The sequence below is a fragment of the Pectinophora gossypiella genome, chromosome 11, assembly GCF_024362695.1.
Source record: "Pectinophora gossypiella chromosome 11, ilPecGoss1.1, whole genome shotgun sequence".
Classification (NCBI taxonomy): Eukaryota; Metazoa; Arthropoda; class Insecta; order Lepidoptera; family Gelechiidae; genus Pectinophora; species Pectinophora gossypiella.
The window spans coordinates 2,572,695-2,588,011 of NC_065414.1; the positions used below are offsets into that span (position 1 = coordinate 2,572,695).

General features: G+C 35.1%; 1 protein-coding gene across 1 annotated transcript; it reads left to right on the forward strand.

Moving 5' to 3' along the window:
* Window positions 1–10,899: 10,899 nt before the first annotated feature.
* LOC126370741 (uncharacterized) lies at window positions 10,900–15,074 on the forward strand. Its single transcript, XM_050015776.1, has 4 exons — window positions 10,900–11,184; window positions 12,695–12,937; window positions 14,473–14,785; window positions 14,988–15,074. Exons 1-4 carry the CDS (start codon window positions 11,170–11,172, stop codon window positions 15,056–15,058), a joined length of 642 nt encoding a protein of 213 aa, XP_049871733.1. The 5' UTR covers window positions 10,900–11,169; the 3' UTR covers window positions 15,059–15,074.
* The last annotated feature ends 243 nt before the right edge of the window (window positions 15,075–15,317 follow it).

Consider the following 15,317-nt stretch of genomic DNA (forward strand, 5'->3'; position numbering starts at 1 on the left):
AGTTTTAGGCGGATGGGACGTTCGTTATGTAAAAAGTGACGATTCAAGTGTATATGTTACATACTGAATAAAGATATTGACGGTACACGGTAAGTATGAGATAAGGGTGCTGATTCCAGTACACACCATCTAATTTTATTTTAAGTTATACCTGTCATTTTCTTATCCGGTGAAAAAGAAAGGGACGGATAATCGACAGGCATAAAATTTATGGAACAAACGTCAATTTCAACTCCGCAGAATTAAGTTGACAACGTAAGTCAAACGGGTTGCATGTTCGCCCGGGTTAGTCATTCATTTTAAAATCAAAAGTTGTCAATCATCTGTCCGTTTCCTTTTCGGCGGATGCGAAAATGACAGGTATAACTTAAAATAAAATTAGGTTGTGTCTGCACGAATCGGGGCCAAAAGCAATCCATAATAAGGAAAAGACAGTTAACTCGAACAAGAGGAAAAATAAAGAAAAAATATATTGGAATTGTACAGAAGTAATTACTTTTAACAAAACTTGAGTTGCAGGGACGTCGGAAGTCGTTCCCATTTCCGTCCGGAGTGCACTGCGCCCGGATTTTTCCGGAAATATTCGGTTTTGTCCCGGATTTTCCCAGTTTTTTCCTATCCGACATTCGACTTTATTATCATTAAATTATATTTTTAACTTTTTTACCAAGTGCCGTTTTGAGTATTTTATAGAGGAAAAACTCTTCACCACGACTTATATTTCTGATAATCTACGGAATTTATTGTAAGTAAGTATGTGGAATTCCATGTTTTAATCGTTTATAAACAACTAGTTTTCAGCCCGCAACTTAATCTGCGTAGCGGCCCCTAATTTTTACTAACCCTTTTCATCCCCCCATGAAGCTCATTCTGGGATAAAACTATCCTATCTTCTTCCCTAGGTCTCAGACTATATCTATACCAAATTTCATCTAAATCGGTTCAGCAGTTTAAAGAGTGAAAAGGTAACAGACAGACAAAGTTATTTTTGCATTTATAAATAATATTATGTGTAGATAAAAAGTGTGACGTTTAATCATAACAAAACATAGTGTGGCGGTATCCCCAAAAGGGTAAACAGAGGTGTATAAGTAGCATAATATATAGGGGAAGATTCAGACCATGATTCTGAGTTAGTGTCAAGTGGAATTTTCCATCGCAAATTCATGTTTTTTTGTGTTAAATTATTATTTTTAAATTTTTCTTTTTAAATTACTTTCAAATATACTTTTGCGATGGAAAATTCCTCTTGATATTAACTCAGAATAATGAGCTGAATCATCCCCCTTAGTATGTGTTACGATGTCACTTACACCCCGTACAAGTACGTACAAGTATGGGTGTTAGTGACACCGTAACGAATACTGAGGGGGATAATTCACACTATGATTCTAAACTGATATCAAGTAGAATTTCCTGTCAGAACATTCATGAAAATTTTTGTGTTTTTTTTTAATTATGTTCAGTTCTATACTTTTGCGACGGAGAATTCCACTTGATGTTAACTCAGAATCATGAATTATCACTCTAAGGTTTCGTTACGATGTCACTAACACCCTGTACAAAGGGTGAAAAGGTAATAGGGGCGAGCTTATAAGGTGTATAAAACGTGTAGGTATTTAGTGAATTAGTATCTATTTACCTACATACCTATAATTCAAGATGGCGTGACGTAGAATTTATATTTTTGTTTTTCACTAACGATTTTACCATATCATAGTAACAAATATAAAACTCACGGAATCTGCCAAAATAATTATGAATATATAACAAATATCCTCACAAGGATTTCGTTTCAACAAAATTATGGATCTATTTTATATACCTACAAAGCAGAAAACCAAAACAACGATTACGTAATATTAGAGTTAATAAATATACCTCTTAAAGGTAAATTCCCATTTCTATAAAATGTAACGGTACCTACCTAAAGGTTACTGGTTAAATATAGATTTGAATAATTTATTCGAATGATTACGTATTGGTTGTAGTAGAAGCACACGCCCTGTCACGTGATTAAGGGATTATATTTATTACTTATGATAATTAAGATTGTTAAAAATGTGTGTGGATTGATTATTTCACCACTCGCAGACTGTATTAAAAGAAACGCTGATTGTTTTGCCACTTCGCATATAATTCGGTTTTAGTAGTTAATTACAAACGTCCGACAATACGAGAAGTTCGATGAATACAAAATTAATTTAAAAATAGTAAAGAATTAATATATTTTTTTAACCTTTTTTTAAAAAGGTATTTTTATGTTGCAATTGTCAACAAAGGTCATCTTCTTTTCCTCGGTTATATAGGTTGAGAGAAGTTGCAGTAGTTTTGACATAGAATAAGGAATAATACTACGCATAGAACGGCAGCTCTCCGCTCCCCACCAGCGGCGGAGCTAGGTTTACCTCACACCCCTCGGTCTTATTTTGTCTTCAATCGTATGGGCATCCGACGTCACAGACACAGATGCGCGAGTACGATGATGTCAGTGTAAAACGAGGTGTTTTGTATGAAGTGGTTTAGCTCGGGCTGAGATTCGAACCTTCGACCTCAGTGCAACAAGCGTTCTTTCCCAGCTCTTCATAGGAAGCGTTAACTTCTAAACAGAAAATTATACAGAAAGACGATTAGGTATAGATAAATTTTAAAGCTTAAGCTAGGTTCAGCTTTCTGTTACTAACATAATTTGTCTGGACTGGTTTCCGAAGTAAATATTTTTGAATTTGAATTTAGAATTTCAAACAACATGGACATTTAATGGGGTAAGACGAATCACTCGGCGTGTTACTACGCGGCATGGCGTTTTACGGGTCTGTAACTATAGTTCGAATGTCAGTAGTTCGATGAATGCTTATTCGACTGAAATATTTTTCGAATTATGTTTTTAACGAACGATCATTCTTCCGAGTCAACTTTGTATCGAACCCATCCTTTACCGACGAACGGTTGACCGAAGCATTCATCGAACAACTCACATTTCGAATTTCCAGTTGTTCTGGGTTTTACGGACCGGACACGCATACTTCTTACCTTATGTTAGACTTGATACTGAGTTATTTTTGGATATTAATTTGATATTGTGATGACAGCAGCTACACATTGGGGACATGTGACTGAATACCTTTGACTGTACAACTGTAAATATAAAAAAATATATATTACAAGGATAATGAGGAAATTTCCATGCTACGTTCCTCAAAGAAATATTATAGATGGCGCTGTTCAGATTTAACGTGATTATTACCTAGTTTTTCATCGCTCGGGTACATAATTATTTAAAAAAATAATGCTATGGCAGAGGTATATAATATATATATATATATATTTCTTTGAGGAACGTAGCACGGAAATTCCCTCATTATCCTTGTAATATTATATATATATATCTTATTTAATATCCTCTGCCTCTGAATATATATATATATTCAGGGGCAGAGGACAGGAGTCCTAGTATGGCTTTGTAATAGACTACTCTGGGCGCCATCCCACTCGCGTCAGACAGAGTACTGCGGGGCGGAAGGCAAGAGGGAAACCACTGCCCTATTTTTCCCTAAAAAAGTAGCATGGAGAGTATTTTACAGAAATGCTGCACCGACACGAGCGTGGCTCTTAAATTGATGATGATGATATATATATATATATAATTGTTGCTTGATATTTGGATCAGATATTGCTTCTCTTCATTTTGATCACAATAATAATGGGTGGAAGATATGTTGTGCCTGGGTATAATAACAAGGGTCATCATTTATACCGAAAAACAAACATAAAAGATGCATATGTTATATGAGGAGCTCGGTGGCGCAGCGGTTAACGCGCTCGGTCTGTGATTGTTGAAGTTAAGCAACTTTCGCAAAGGCCGGTCATAGGATGGGTGACCACAAATAAAAAAAACCAAAAAGTTTTTCATCTCGACCTCCTCCGTGCTTCGGAAGGCACGTTAAGCCGTTGGTCCCGGCTGAATTAGCAGTCGTTAATAACCACCAATCCGCACTGGGCCCGCGTGGTGGTTTAAGGCCCGATCTCCCTATCCATCCATAGGGAAGGCCCGTGTCCCAGCAGTGGGGACGTTAATGCGCTGGTGATGATGATGATGATGTCTGTTGTTCATGAAACCGAAGATAAAACGAAGATCAATTTGGACAGCGCCACCTATTTTTTTTTGGGGAACGTAGCTTGGAAAGTCTCTCATTATAACAATGATATAAGATCTATATTCAGGATGATATATCCTCTTTCGTCCCTATTTTCTACGAGGTGTTGCTCTTTTTAGGTATTGCGCTTGATTGCACCAGGGTAAGTAAGTATAAAATAAATTGTTTGTTAAAAATAAAACAAATAAACTTGCTCGCATCAATAAACAACATCCAACGTCTTTCTTGTCTTCACAAGTTTTCCGAGACAATAGCGACTGACCCAATTGTCGAGACGAAGATGTCAAAATACCGTGACGAACCCGGTCTCGAAGTCTCGAAGTTGCGAGGCTATGTAGAGCTTCCACTGGAAATTAACCCAGATACACAACAAACAAAGGTGCTACAAAATCTTGGAACTATTAACGAATACGACCCGATATTTCCCTTAACTTCCCCTGAAGCGAGTCATTGTGGGGTTACCATGAGGGTTAAACTGTCGTGGACATTTTTAAAAACCATGCCTGGTTTCATAAAATGAATAAAAATAAATAATTTTATTTAATGTGTCAAAAAGCATACAATTGCATACATTTAGCATTGGAAATAACTAAAGTACAAGGTAGGTTATTAGAGTCTGAACTAGGCTGGACAAATAATAATAGTAATCGGTTGATTCTTGGGACAAAAATGTATATACCGATAGGCGGGTTGGTCTTAGCTGCTGGGAGATCAGTATCTATCTATATGTAGATAAGTGCTAAAAATATAAATTTATACCTATTGCCGCCTCTATACGTAATACAAGCGTAATTGACCTTAATACTAATGCAGATGTTTCTATACGAAAATGTTAATTTAGTAATATTATTTTGTCCTTAAACTTGCCTCAGTTTAGCTATTTCAATAACATTTTTAATGGTTACAAACTGCTTAAATGACGCATCAGTTCACATAATTTATTGTGATTTATGTTAATATTTTCATTTCGTTGATTCATTCGATTTTACAAGCCTGATAACTCTTTTCAAATATATTTATATTTAAATATTTCGTAGTATGTAAACGGGTTATTTTAATTTGGAAAATAATTTAACATATCTATATACACAGTTTGATTATTGAGATCTCATTTCGTATAAAACTAACATTAAAAAATGAGAAAAAAGAAATATTTAAAAAACAAATAAAAGTTAAGAATACTTGCATTATTTTGCCCACTTTAATATAAGCCTCTACAAATAGGAAGAACTCTTGTTGACTTCTATAAATTTACCATGTCATTAATTTTGTTCTCCCCTATTCTAACTACATATTAGGTATTGAATATGTCACTATTCTATCTTTGACAGCATCTTCACTTATAGAACTCTAAACCCAAATTACGATGCCTGAATAAACATTTGTAAAAAAATATTTAAATAAAATTCCCCTTGTAGCAAACCATTGCCACCCTACACCAGGGCAACACTGTCATGTAGTGGCGAAATTCCTGGCCGCCATTTTCGGTACCTACCTAATTACAAAACTGTCATGGCGTCGACGCAGGCCCGCATTCCGACGCCGCGAGATTTACACTGGATTCCTGAGTACGTCCCCTGTATCTCACGAAATCTACTAACGCCCTTGTAAGGAATGCTGTGAAATGTTGAGATGAGTCTCTTTAATGATACTAGGTGTTTATTCCTGTTTTTAGAATGACAGGAAATCCTTTAATTGATGACGATAAAATTTAGTGGTAAGTATTAAGTGGTAGGAATATAACATACACAAACATAAACTGCCTATATACGTCCCACTGCTGGGCACCGGCCTCCCCTCAATCAACCGGAGCGGGTATGGAGCGTACTCCACCACGCTGCTCCACTGCGGGTTGGTGGAGGTGTTTTTACGGCTAATAGCCGGGACCAACGGCTTAACATAGGAATATAAATAAGTATTAAGTGTTCCATAAATTTTATGCACGTCGATTACCTTTTTGGCGGGTAAGAAAATGGCAGATATAAGTAACTTAAAATACATTAGGAGATGTCTACAGGAATAAAGGCCAATATATATGGAAGTATTATATAATTTTAGAAGTATGTTATGTACGATAAGGTGCAAAAGTCCAATCAGTTTCTTGCAAAGTAATAAATTAACTGGTTGCAATTAACACCTCCTGGTTACATGTCGTTTCTGTAATAGACCAAGAATACCTACATAAACATAAATTTTATAATTGTGACAACTATTGGTTCATAATTTCACCTCTGCTTACTAATAATTCGCTAGGCTCAGTGACTGAACTTTTGTTCTTTGGTTTATAAACGATCGAATGTGTGGTGGAAAGTTGATAAAATATACACGTAATATATTGTGTGAGCCATTGATGACTGCTAGGGTTAACGAGGGTGCTCCAACTAGTTAGTCTTGTTTGTTTAGGGTACATACACCTGATTTATAATAGCTATGTGGAGAGAATATTAGGACCGTGGTATACATGGCGTGAAAGGAACTGCAGTGAGTGATTCTCTAAAAGTCTCATCCCACTAAGACAACATAATAGAATAAAGAATAATACCACGTATAGAACGACAACTCTCCGCTCCCCACCAGCGGCTGAGCTAGGTGGCCAAAAATCTCACTATATGCATGTAAAAATTATGTAAAAATCTCATTATTTGTCAGAGAATAAATTTAAAGCTCACGTGAAGCTTACTTTATGTAAAAAAGCTTATTATAAGATTAATGATTACCTAAATGATAAAAATGTCTGGCATTGAATGTGTTCCTCTAGTTATTAAATGACTTGTAATGTACCCTGATTTAAAAGATGTGTTGCTGTTGCAGTTTCTTGTCATTTCTTCTCCTCAGCCATAACACCTTGCGAAATGACGTAAATTCAAAAATGTTACATCGACCTTCAACAAGTTTATCCATGATAATTACGTTGAATAAATGATTCTTATTCTAAAAAGTATGAAACAAGAAAATAGGTATAATTCTTTAAATTTCTTCCGAATAGTTTAAGAGATAGCTGTGCTCGTACGCCTATCTGTCCTAAAAGTTTATTTACCACTGCATATTCTGATACGTAGTTTAGAAGTTAGGTTGAAACATACGTGCATACATAGCGATCAAACACCTTCCTTTTTGCTTCGCCGAAGTCGGATAATAAAATTAGTCCATTTTCTAGACAAGACTGACGATTGTCATCTACCGTAAGTTTTGCGGTCTTATTTAAATTTATAATACTTTAACTGGATAGAAAAGATAACAACCGAAGATGGATTACCGAACAGCCTAACGGTTTATCTTTACCGTTTTTGGGTATAACCCAAGATGTTTCGAAATATTCCTACTGGGTCATTAACCTTTATGTTGCTAAGGGTGCTCTATATTTCTAAATTTTAGGTTATGGACTAAATACTCACCGATAAGTTCGATTCCCGATGGGGACATTGTCGAAATCAATTTTTGTGAAACTGTCCTTTATTTGGTAAGGACATTGCAGACTTGAATCACCTGATTGTTCGAAAAAGTAAAATGATTTCGGAGGGCACTTTAAGTCGTTGGTTCCGGCTATTAGGCGTAAAAGCACCTCCACCAACCAACCAGTGGAGCAGCATGGTGGAGTACGCGCCATACCCCCTCCGGCTGATTGAAGGGAGGCCTGTGCCTGTGGGACGTAATATAATCTGTTTATGTATGACCAACAAGTAAAGGAAACTTTTTTACAACTATCACATACTTAATAAAGGTTTATGTGGAAAGTTTACGAAATAAATAATAAGTAGAAAAAATAAACTTGCATAATGATCGTGATACCGCACTTTTTTTTTAAACATAGTATAAAATGTTTTTGAAACCAAATCAAAAATTCCAATGACGCCATGGGGCAACAGCCTAATAAAAATAAAACTACTTTTTTAATTTAAATTAAAAGCTAAATAAGTATGTTTTTATTTTGTTTATGTTATAGCACGAAAACATTCCTCGTCTATGACATAACCTGTTGTAACTTAGAGGTCGTTGCTTTCTTTATTTTTAGCTTGTAAGTTTATTAGAGCGCTTTTGGTATTGTTCCGTAGATTAAGTTAAAACTTACTTGCTTACCTATTGTTGTAAGTTATAACCTTAAGGGTGATAGTTATCAAATAAACTTGCATAACATAAGAAATACTAAATATAAAATACTTACAATTACAATAATTACACTTACATTTGTAACTAACTAATAATCAAATATTTTTTTATTTTTCCCGCTCTCGACCGTTAATTATTTTCTTTTTAGTTTTCTTTTTAAAAAATATTTTCTAAATTATATTTAAAATAAATAAATAACCCTGACACCAGGGTTGATGAGGTTGGCAATTCACCTCACAACCCACACGAAAGAAGAAGAATAAATAATTAATATATTCAAAAGAGTTTTCATATCATGCGGGCGAAACACCAAATTGATGCTACAAAAACATACTCAGATCATTCACAATGATCTCAAGATTTCATGACACAGCATTATTTTACCCTACGAGAGAAAATAAGCTTAATAAGAGAGCTTTTTCTAACCATAAACGTAATTAAATCACCATACGATAAGGTATAAACCTAAATAAGACAAACATATTTTACCTACTTACTAATTTAAAAGAAGCTATTTATCTAATTAAATTACACATTTTCTTTTTTAGAAAACAACTAGGTATTTATAATATTATTTTGTTTGTGTTTTTAGATAATATTCTGCGTCTATGACATAACTTGGACGTCGATGTTTTCTTTATTTTTAAGCTGTTGTGGGTTTTTTATGGAGTATTTTTTTCAGCTTTAGGGTTACGCATGATAAATATTTTAAAACATATTTAAAAATGTTTAATTGAAAATAAACGACTTAAGATTTTATTGGTTGTTTATTTGTTTGTATTTTACTACTATTGATGACAAATATGCGAAGTTATGTAAGTATTTTTTAGAAGAATTATATCAAATACAAGCAGCCAGTTGAAAAATAGAAAAGGGCGACTAAAAATAAAGAGTCCCATCTCCATTATTTCGTAATTATTATCATAATATTTTTATGAGAGACAGTTTTTTTTTATTTATTTTTAAAATATAAGTTTCTACATTGTATGATGATTAAAAAGATATGACGCAATGTAAAAAACGTATACACGTCCCAATGCCAGGCAACTTCCCAAAAAGAAAAGAAATATAAAAATAGCAAAAAAAGTTGAAGTAAATAATTTAATAACACACATACATAACACATACACAATCTTAAAATTTATAAAGAAAAGAGATTGTTTTTATTTATATGTAATATATATGTATGAGGAGATCCTTGGGGGACGCCCAGCAGTGGGCGTCGTACGGCTGATGATGATGACACAGATTTATAAGTTTATTGTAGAAGTAAGTATATTGTTTGCATATGGCCCAATAGGCATGTACCTGTAATGACTATGTGTATTGAATACTTTAGATAATAAATAAATTTGAATGGTCACAGTCCGGTCCTGACATCACAAGTATTAACCTATCACATGACAGTGCATAATATTACGGAAAAACCGAAAAAACACTAATCTGCTCGTCATATAATATTATTACTTTAAAAAAGAAAAATAAATACCAACCTAATAATCGCTTTCATTGATCATAATGTGACTTTGAGATGGATTCCATAGGTCGGATTTTGGACAGATGTGCATAAAACGGTGACACTGGTAATGAACATTTCTATTACTTTTGACGGAGTTCCGTAACATTAATTTTGACTTAGGTCATCATCATCAGCCCATTAACGTCCCCACTGCTGGGGCACGGGCCTTTCCTATGGATGGATAGGGAGATCGGGCCTTAAACCATCACGCGGGCCCAGGGCGGATTGATGGTTATTAACGACTGCTAATGCAGCAGCACGGAGGAGCTCTTTTTTTTTGTGGTCACCCATTCTATGACCGGCCTTTGCGAAAGTTGCTTTACTTCAACAATCGCAGACCGAACGCGTTAACCGCTACGCCACCGAGCTCCTCTTGACTTGACTTAGGTACTTATCTAATATTCTCTTGCCATTTTGGTGGAATGGAAATGTCTGCATATTAAAAAGATATGACACCAAGTTAGTTACGATTAAGAAGCATTGTTTTACTTTTTGTCTTGTAGGTATTGTATTATTCATGCACACCACATAGTTACAAGCTCTAAGAGTCACTGGTTCAACTCCAGTCAGATTTTCATTTCATTTATTTCATCAATTTTAATTTAATTTGATAGTTCTAAAATTACGTCTATCTCCTTTTTAAACTCATTTTAAGTGAAGGACCGCACTAGTATTAGAGTTATCAAGTTAAAATAAAATTTTAGTTTGTCTGCCAGAATCGGCACTATTTTTTACATACGCATATATGAGTTCACGTCTATTTCTCATTAGGGTAGACACAGCTTATTACGACCCTGACACATTACTTTCGCTTCTTTCACTAAAAATCAAAATATTCATGAATACTCGCCGGCTTAGAGTAGGTACTCCAATATTATTTACTTACTATTTTTCTTTGTGAACTTAAAATAACAAATAAATGCTCTTATAAATAGTTTCATTCTATTTATTATTATTAATTTTTGTTTTGTTAATTTGTGAATCTCATTTAGTACCAGATGTAAGATTTTTTTATTTTTAAATTTGTTATGTTTTATAAAGGATAATAATATTCAATAATAATACTCTTTATTACAAGGCCTAAAAACCATATGCAAGAGTAAGTGCATTTTCATTTCTCCGCAACTTTATACCATACCTAACCTAACCCTAAAAATGTTGTGTTTCGGTGTTGATTCGCTATTTATTCCGTTCGTTGTCAACAGATCCTGTTTCATATATTTTTAGACGGTCTTTTATCGTTTGAATTAATTAATTCCCATCGGCACAATTTGTTTGGACTCATTTTTTGTATATATAAGGACCGGCTGACATTTTTGCAAGTATATACGTTTGTGTAACTGTTCTTATTGGTTGTGAGTGAATAAGTTTCTTGTGACTTTAAATATGAAATTCAACGCGGTGAGTGTCTTTAAAGATTAAGTAATTAATATACACGAGGCACGCTTTTTTCAGTGTAGCATTCTCCATGGTACTTTTTTAGGGAAAAATAGGGCAGTGGTTTCTCTCTTGCCTTCCGCCCCGCAGTACTCTGTCTGACGCGAGCGGGATGGCGCCCAGAGTAGTCAATTGTACATAAAATTTACAGAATAGATAATAACAACTATATTAGTATTGATTACTTATTATATACTTATCACTTCAGTATTAAGATAGAAGATTTGGAGCTTTGGAGAACTTGGGTCCTTGCTTACTTAAAAGTAATTATTGCTATAAATATTATTAGGATTGATAGATGTCTAGGTCAAAAAACAGGGACAAAAAAGGACTAACAAATAACACAATTTTCTTTGGAACCTATTGTTTATAAAAGTTCGATTCTTATATTAGGAAAAATTGCACTGGAAATTGCTATAATGGACTAAAAATAGCAGAAATATGATATTGTCAAACAGCAAATTCCTCATGTTTTCCAAAAGTCCAGGACTCGATAGGCCCGAGATATGGAAATGACATAATTACAACTAATAATAATAATCGTTTATACGTCTATACTTAACGTTTGAATATTTTTTTATAAGTAAATAAAATTGTTTTGCTGCTTAAAGGTTAATCAAAACGGATCATATCTTTTTGAGGAAACTTGATATTTTTTGACTTCATTTTACAAGCGAATAAAAATGACTAATCGTTTGTTGTGTGACTAATCTGCACATATTTTTTTAATATTGAGATGTTATTTTATGAAAAATTCTATTATATTTCTACTCATCATCACTAATTCAAGAGCCACGCTCTTGTCAGTGTAGCATTCTCTATGCTACTTTATTAGGGAAAAATAGGGCATTGGTTTCCCCCTTGCCTTCTGCCCCGCAGTACTCCGTCAGACGTGATTGGGATGGTGCTCAGAGTAGTCTATTTCAAAGCCATACTAGGACTCCTGTCCCCCGTCTCTGAATAGTTCTGACAGTTACTTCTGCTCTCTGTCATGTTTTTACTAGGTAGAGTATTTTCATTAATATTTACAGTGCATAACCTGTATAGGCTTTACAGTGCTTCTATTTTATTAATGTCCCGATCATCACAATTTCGGTATATCGAATAATTGATAAACATGGAAATTATCATTCATTTCTATTTGGAAATGCGATGACATTGTGAAAAAAAGAAGCACTATACCTGGTGAAAAATATAGCAAACCTCAAGGCAACATACATACAAAAATATATTAAAATAAGAAACATAAGATTTTCATACAAGCATAAACTCCCGCCTGTTTCCCACCTGGGTATGCAGAGACTATGAGATTTCCGTCAGAGAATTCCAATTGCTTCGATCCTGACACACTTCTCTTGCTTCCTCCACATTCATCAATCGCTTCGTACACGCGCGCCGGTTCAGAGTAGACCTCTAGGCAAATATTTATATTAAGGCAGATGTTCTTTTATCTAAATCACATTTTTTATTCCAGGCACTAATCTTCGCAGCTGTGATCGGCCTAGCAACGGCTGCTCCAAAACCCTGCCTGCGCTGCTCTTACGGACGGGGCCACTCCATCGTCTCCTCTCCAGTCTACTCCTCTTCTGTCATCTCCTCTCCTGTTTACTCTTCTTACTCGCACGCTGCACCGGTGTACACTGCTCCTCTAGTCCATGAGACTGTGGCAGCTCCCATCGTTTCTCATGCTACTCCTAGAGTGCTCAACTCTTACACGGTAATTTTTTGTGATATTAGATAAATAGATAAAATCTGTACTTAGGTTTATGTTAAGATTTTAACATACTTAAGTATTTGAAATGTAAGACTTAAAACTAAAAATGAGTACTAGCTCTGCTGATGATATTGCGAATTAGTGACGGAGGTTACTTAATCATATCATCAATAATATTTAAGCCTTGTGATGGATTAAACGAGTTAGTACCTAAAGACTGTGGCTTCTACTAGTTAGCGAAGTAATTATCTAATCAGGTAGCTGACTATAAGTTGTTAAAATAAGGTAAAAATTAGCGTTAATTTGAAAAAAAAAGATGTCGTTAGGAGAATTCGGCGCGTAATGTTCTAATTTTTCAAATTAAGAATATCATAATCCACTTTCTCTGTTCTGTGATGTAAATTGCAATTCCTTATGAAACTAAAATTTCTAAAACGCGGAGGAATTTTAAATCAAATCAAATCAAATATACTTTATTGCACAGAACTACATTTAAACAATCAGACATAACACAAAATTTACTCTGCAATTAATTAAACAATATATTGTTTATTAATTGTGTATTATTTTAATTTTTATTTGGAATTTTACTCTGCTTTCAACATGAATCAGCATGTTTAGCACTTCAATACTAAATGTGGTTACAAGGTCCTATGGTGACTTGTGGCTCTACTAACACTTATAGACGGAGGGTTGTGTATACGTATTTGTGTTTAAAACATCTTTATGATTTCTTCATTGTAAATTCTTGACTGGATTTCCTTTGTAACGAGCAATGGTATTTTTTTCTATCAAGATTTCAAGCGTTCCGTTCTTATACATTTTGCAACGCAACTAAAAGCTTCTGACGTTTTAACAATTCCAAATATTCACACCAAAATATTCTCGCTAAAATGGAACACCCACTCGCTAGCTAGTAGCATAAGCATAACCCAGTAGCATAATATTATGCACATCACTCTAGCACCTGCAAGCATATTCACTAAGAGTGGACACTAATTATAAGTCTGGAACACTCATGGACACTGCGCGCTGAGAGCCAAAAGCAATTATGTTATGCAGAATTCTCTTTTATGGCTGGAGTAAAAACTAGAGCACAAAGGGGGTTAGAGCAAAAGTTTAATTTAGAGCTCTTTAATGTGATGTCCTTGCGCTTGTCAGGCACATGTAACGGTGAACTAGTTTAGGGAACTGTTATTCTTACATGCATAGAAAAATTCACAACTGTTATTTGTATGAGGCAGGCGCACGTCACAAAAGTCACTACAGTCTGTGGGTTTCAATCAAATCAAATATACTTTATTGCACACAAACAAAACATACAAACAACATTAACAAACATTTAGCAACAGTCCAAATGGGGGTTTTTAACAGTTCACCTATAGAAAGTAAAACAGGTCCTTTGGGGTTTAATAATGACTCAGTCAACAGGATCGGTGAGGTCGTTCGTCAAGTATACAATACGTTAAGAAATAATACATTCAAAAAAGGCAATTCTGAATAAACAAATTTTTCAAAAACATAATATTCTATTGCAGACGTACTCAGTGGGCACTCCGCAGTACATCCCTGAGAAGACAACTGTAATCAAGACGACAGTACAGAAGAATATCGTGAAAGTTCCTGTTGAGTACACTTACGAGTATGAACAACCAAGCCACACCGCAGAAGTCTACCACCACGCCCCGGTTTCTACCAATTACGTCAGCAGTCCAGCCATTTCTACCAACTACATTAGTCCTGCTGCGTCATACGTCAGCGGTCCCTCCATTTCTACTGATTACGTCAGTCCTGCTGCGTCGTACGTCAGCAGCCCAGCTGTGTACAGCGCACCAGCATCTTACAGCAAATGTGAGTGTAAACATAAACAGCCTATATGAGTTAAGTACGTCCTACTGCTGAGCACAGGGTTCCGGAAGGGGTATGGAGTTCCACCCCGCTGCTTCAGTGAGGTTTGGCGGAAGTTTTGGGCTAGTAGCTCGGGACCAACGGCTTGACGCACCTTCCGAAGCACTGAATCGTAAGTCTAATAAAATTATTATTTTGTCCACAGCCTACAGCGCATCCCACTCCCATTCCCATGTGCACGCGCACGAAAACTACGTCGGTGGATCATGGAAGTAAACTAGTGTGTAACAAGCTTTATTAGTATTAAGTAAGTTAATAAATTGTAATAAAAAGTTCAAGCGTTATTTGTGGTTTTCTTTCTTTTGCAAGCGAAGAGTTTGTTAGTCTTGCTGCCTACTTATTATATGGGACATGAAACATAGTTGGCGAGGAGTCAGTGCACACCTCTGGCAACTTCTTGGGGGATAGAAAGAAAGAAACATTTATTATTTAGGACACCACAGACACGGATTACATATATATACATTATAATGAC

Coding starts and splice junctions, on each gene's coding strand:
- LOC126370741 (XM_050015776.1), top strand. Junction 12,938..14,472: donor GAGTGCTCAACTCTTACACG/GTAATTTTTTGT, acceptor ATTCTATTGCAG/ACGTACTCAGTGGGCACTCC. Junction 14,786..14,987: donor ACCAGCATCTTACAGCAAAT/GTGAGTGTAAAC, acceptor TTTTGTCCACAG/CCTACAGCGCATCCCACTCC.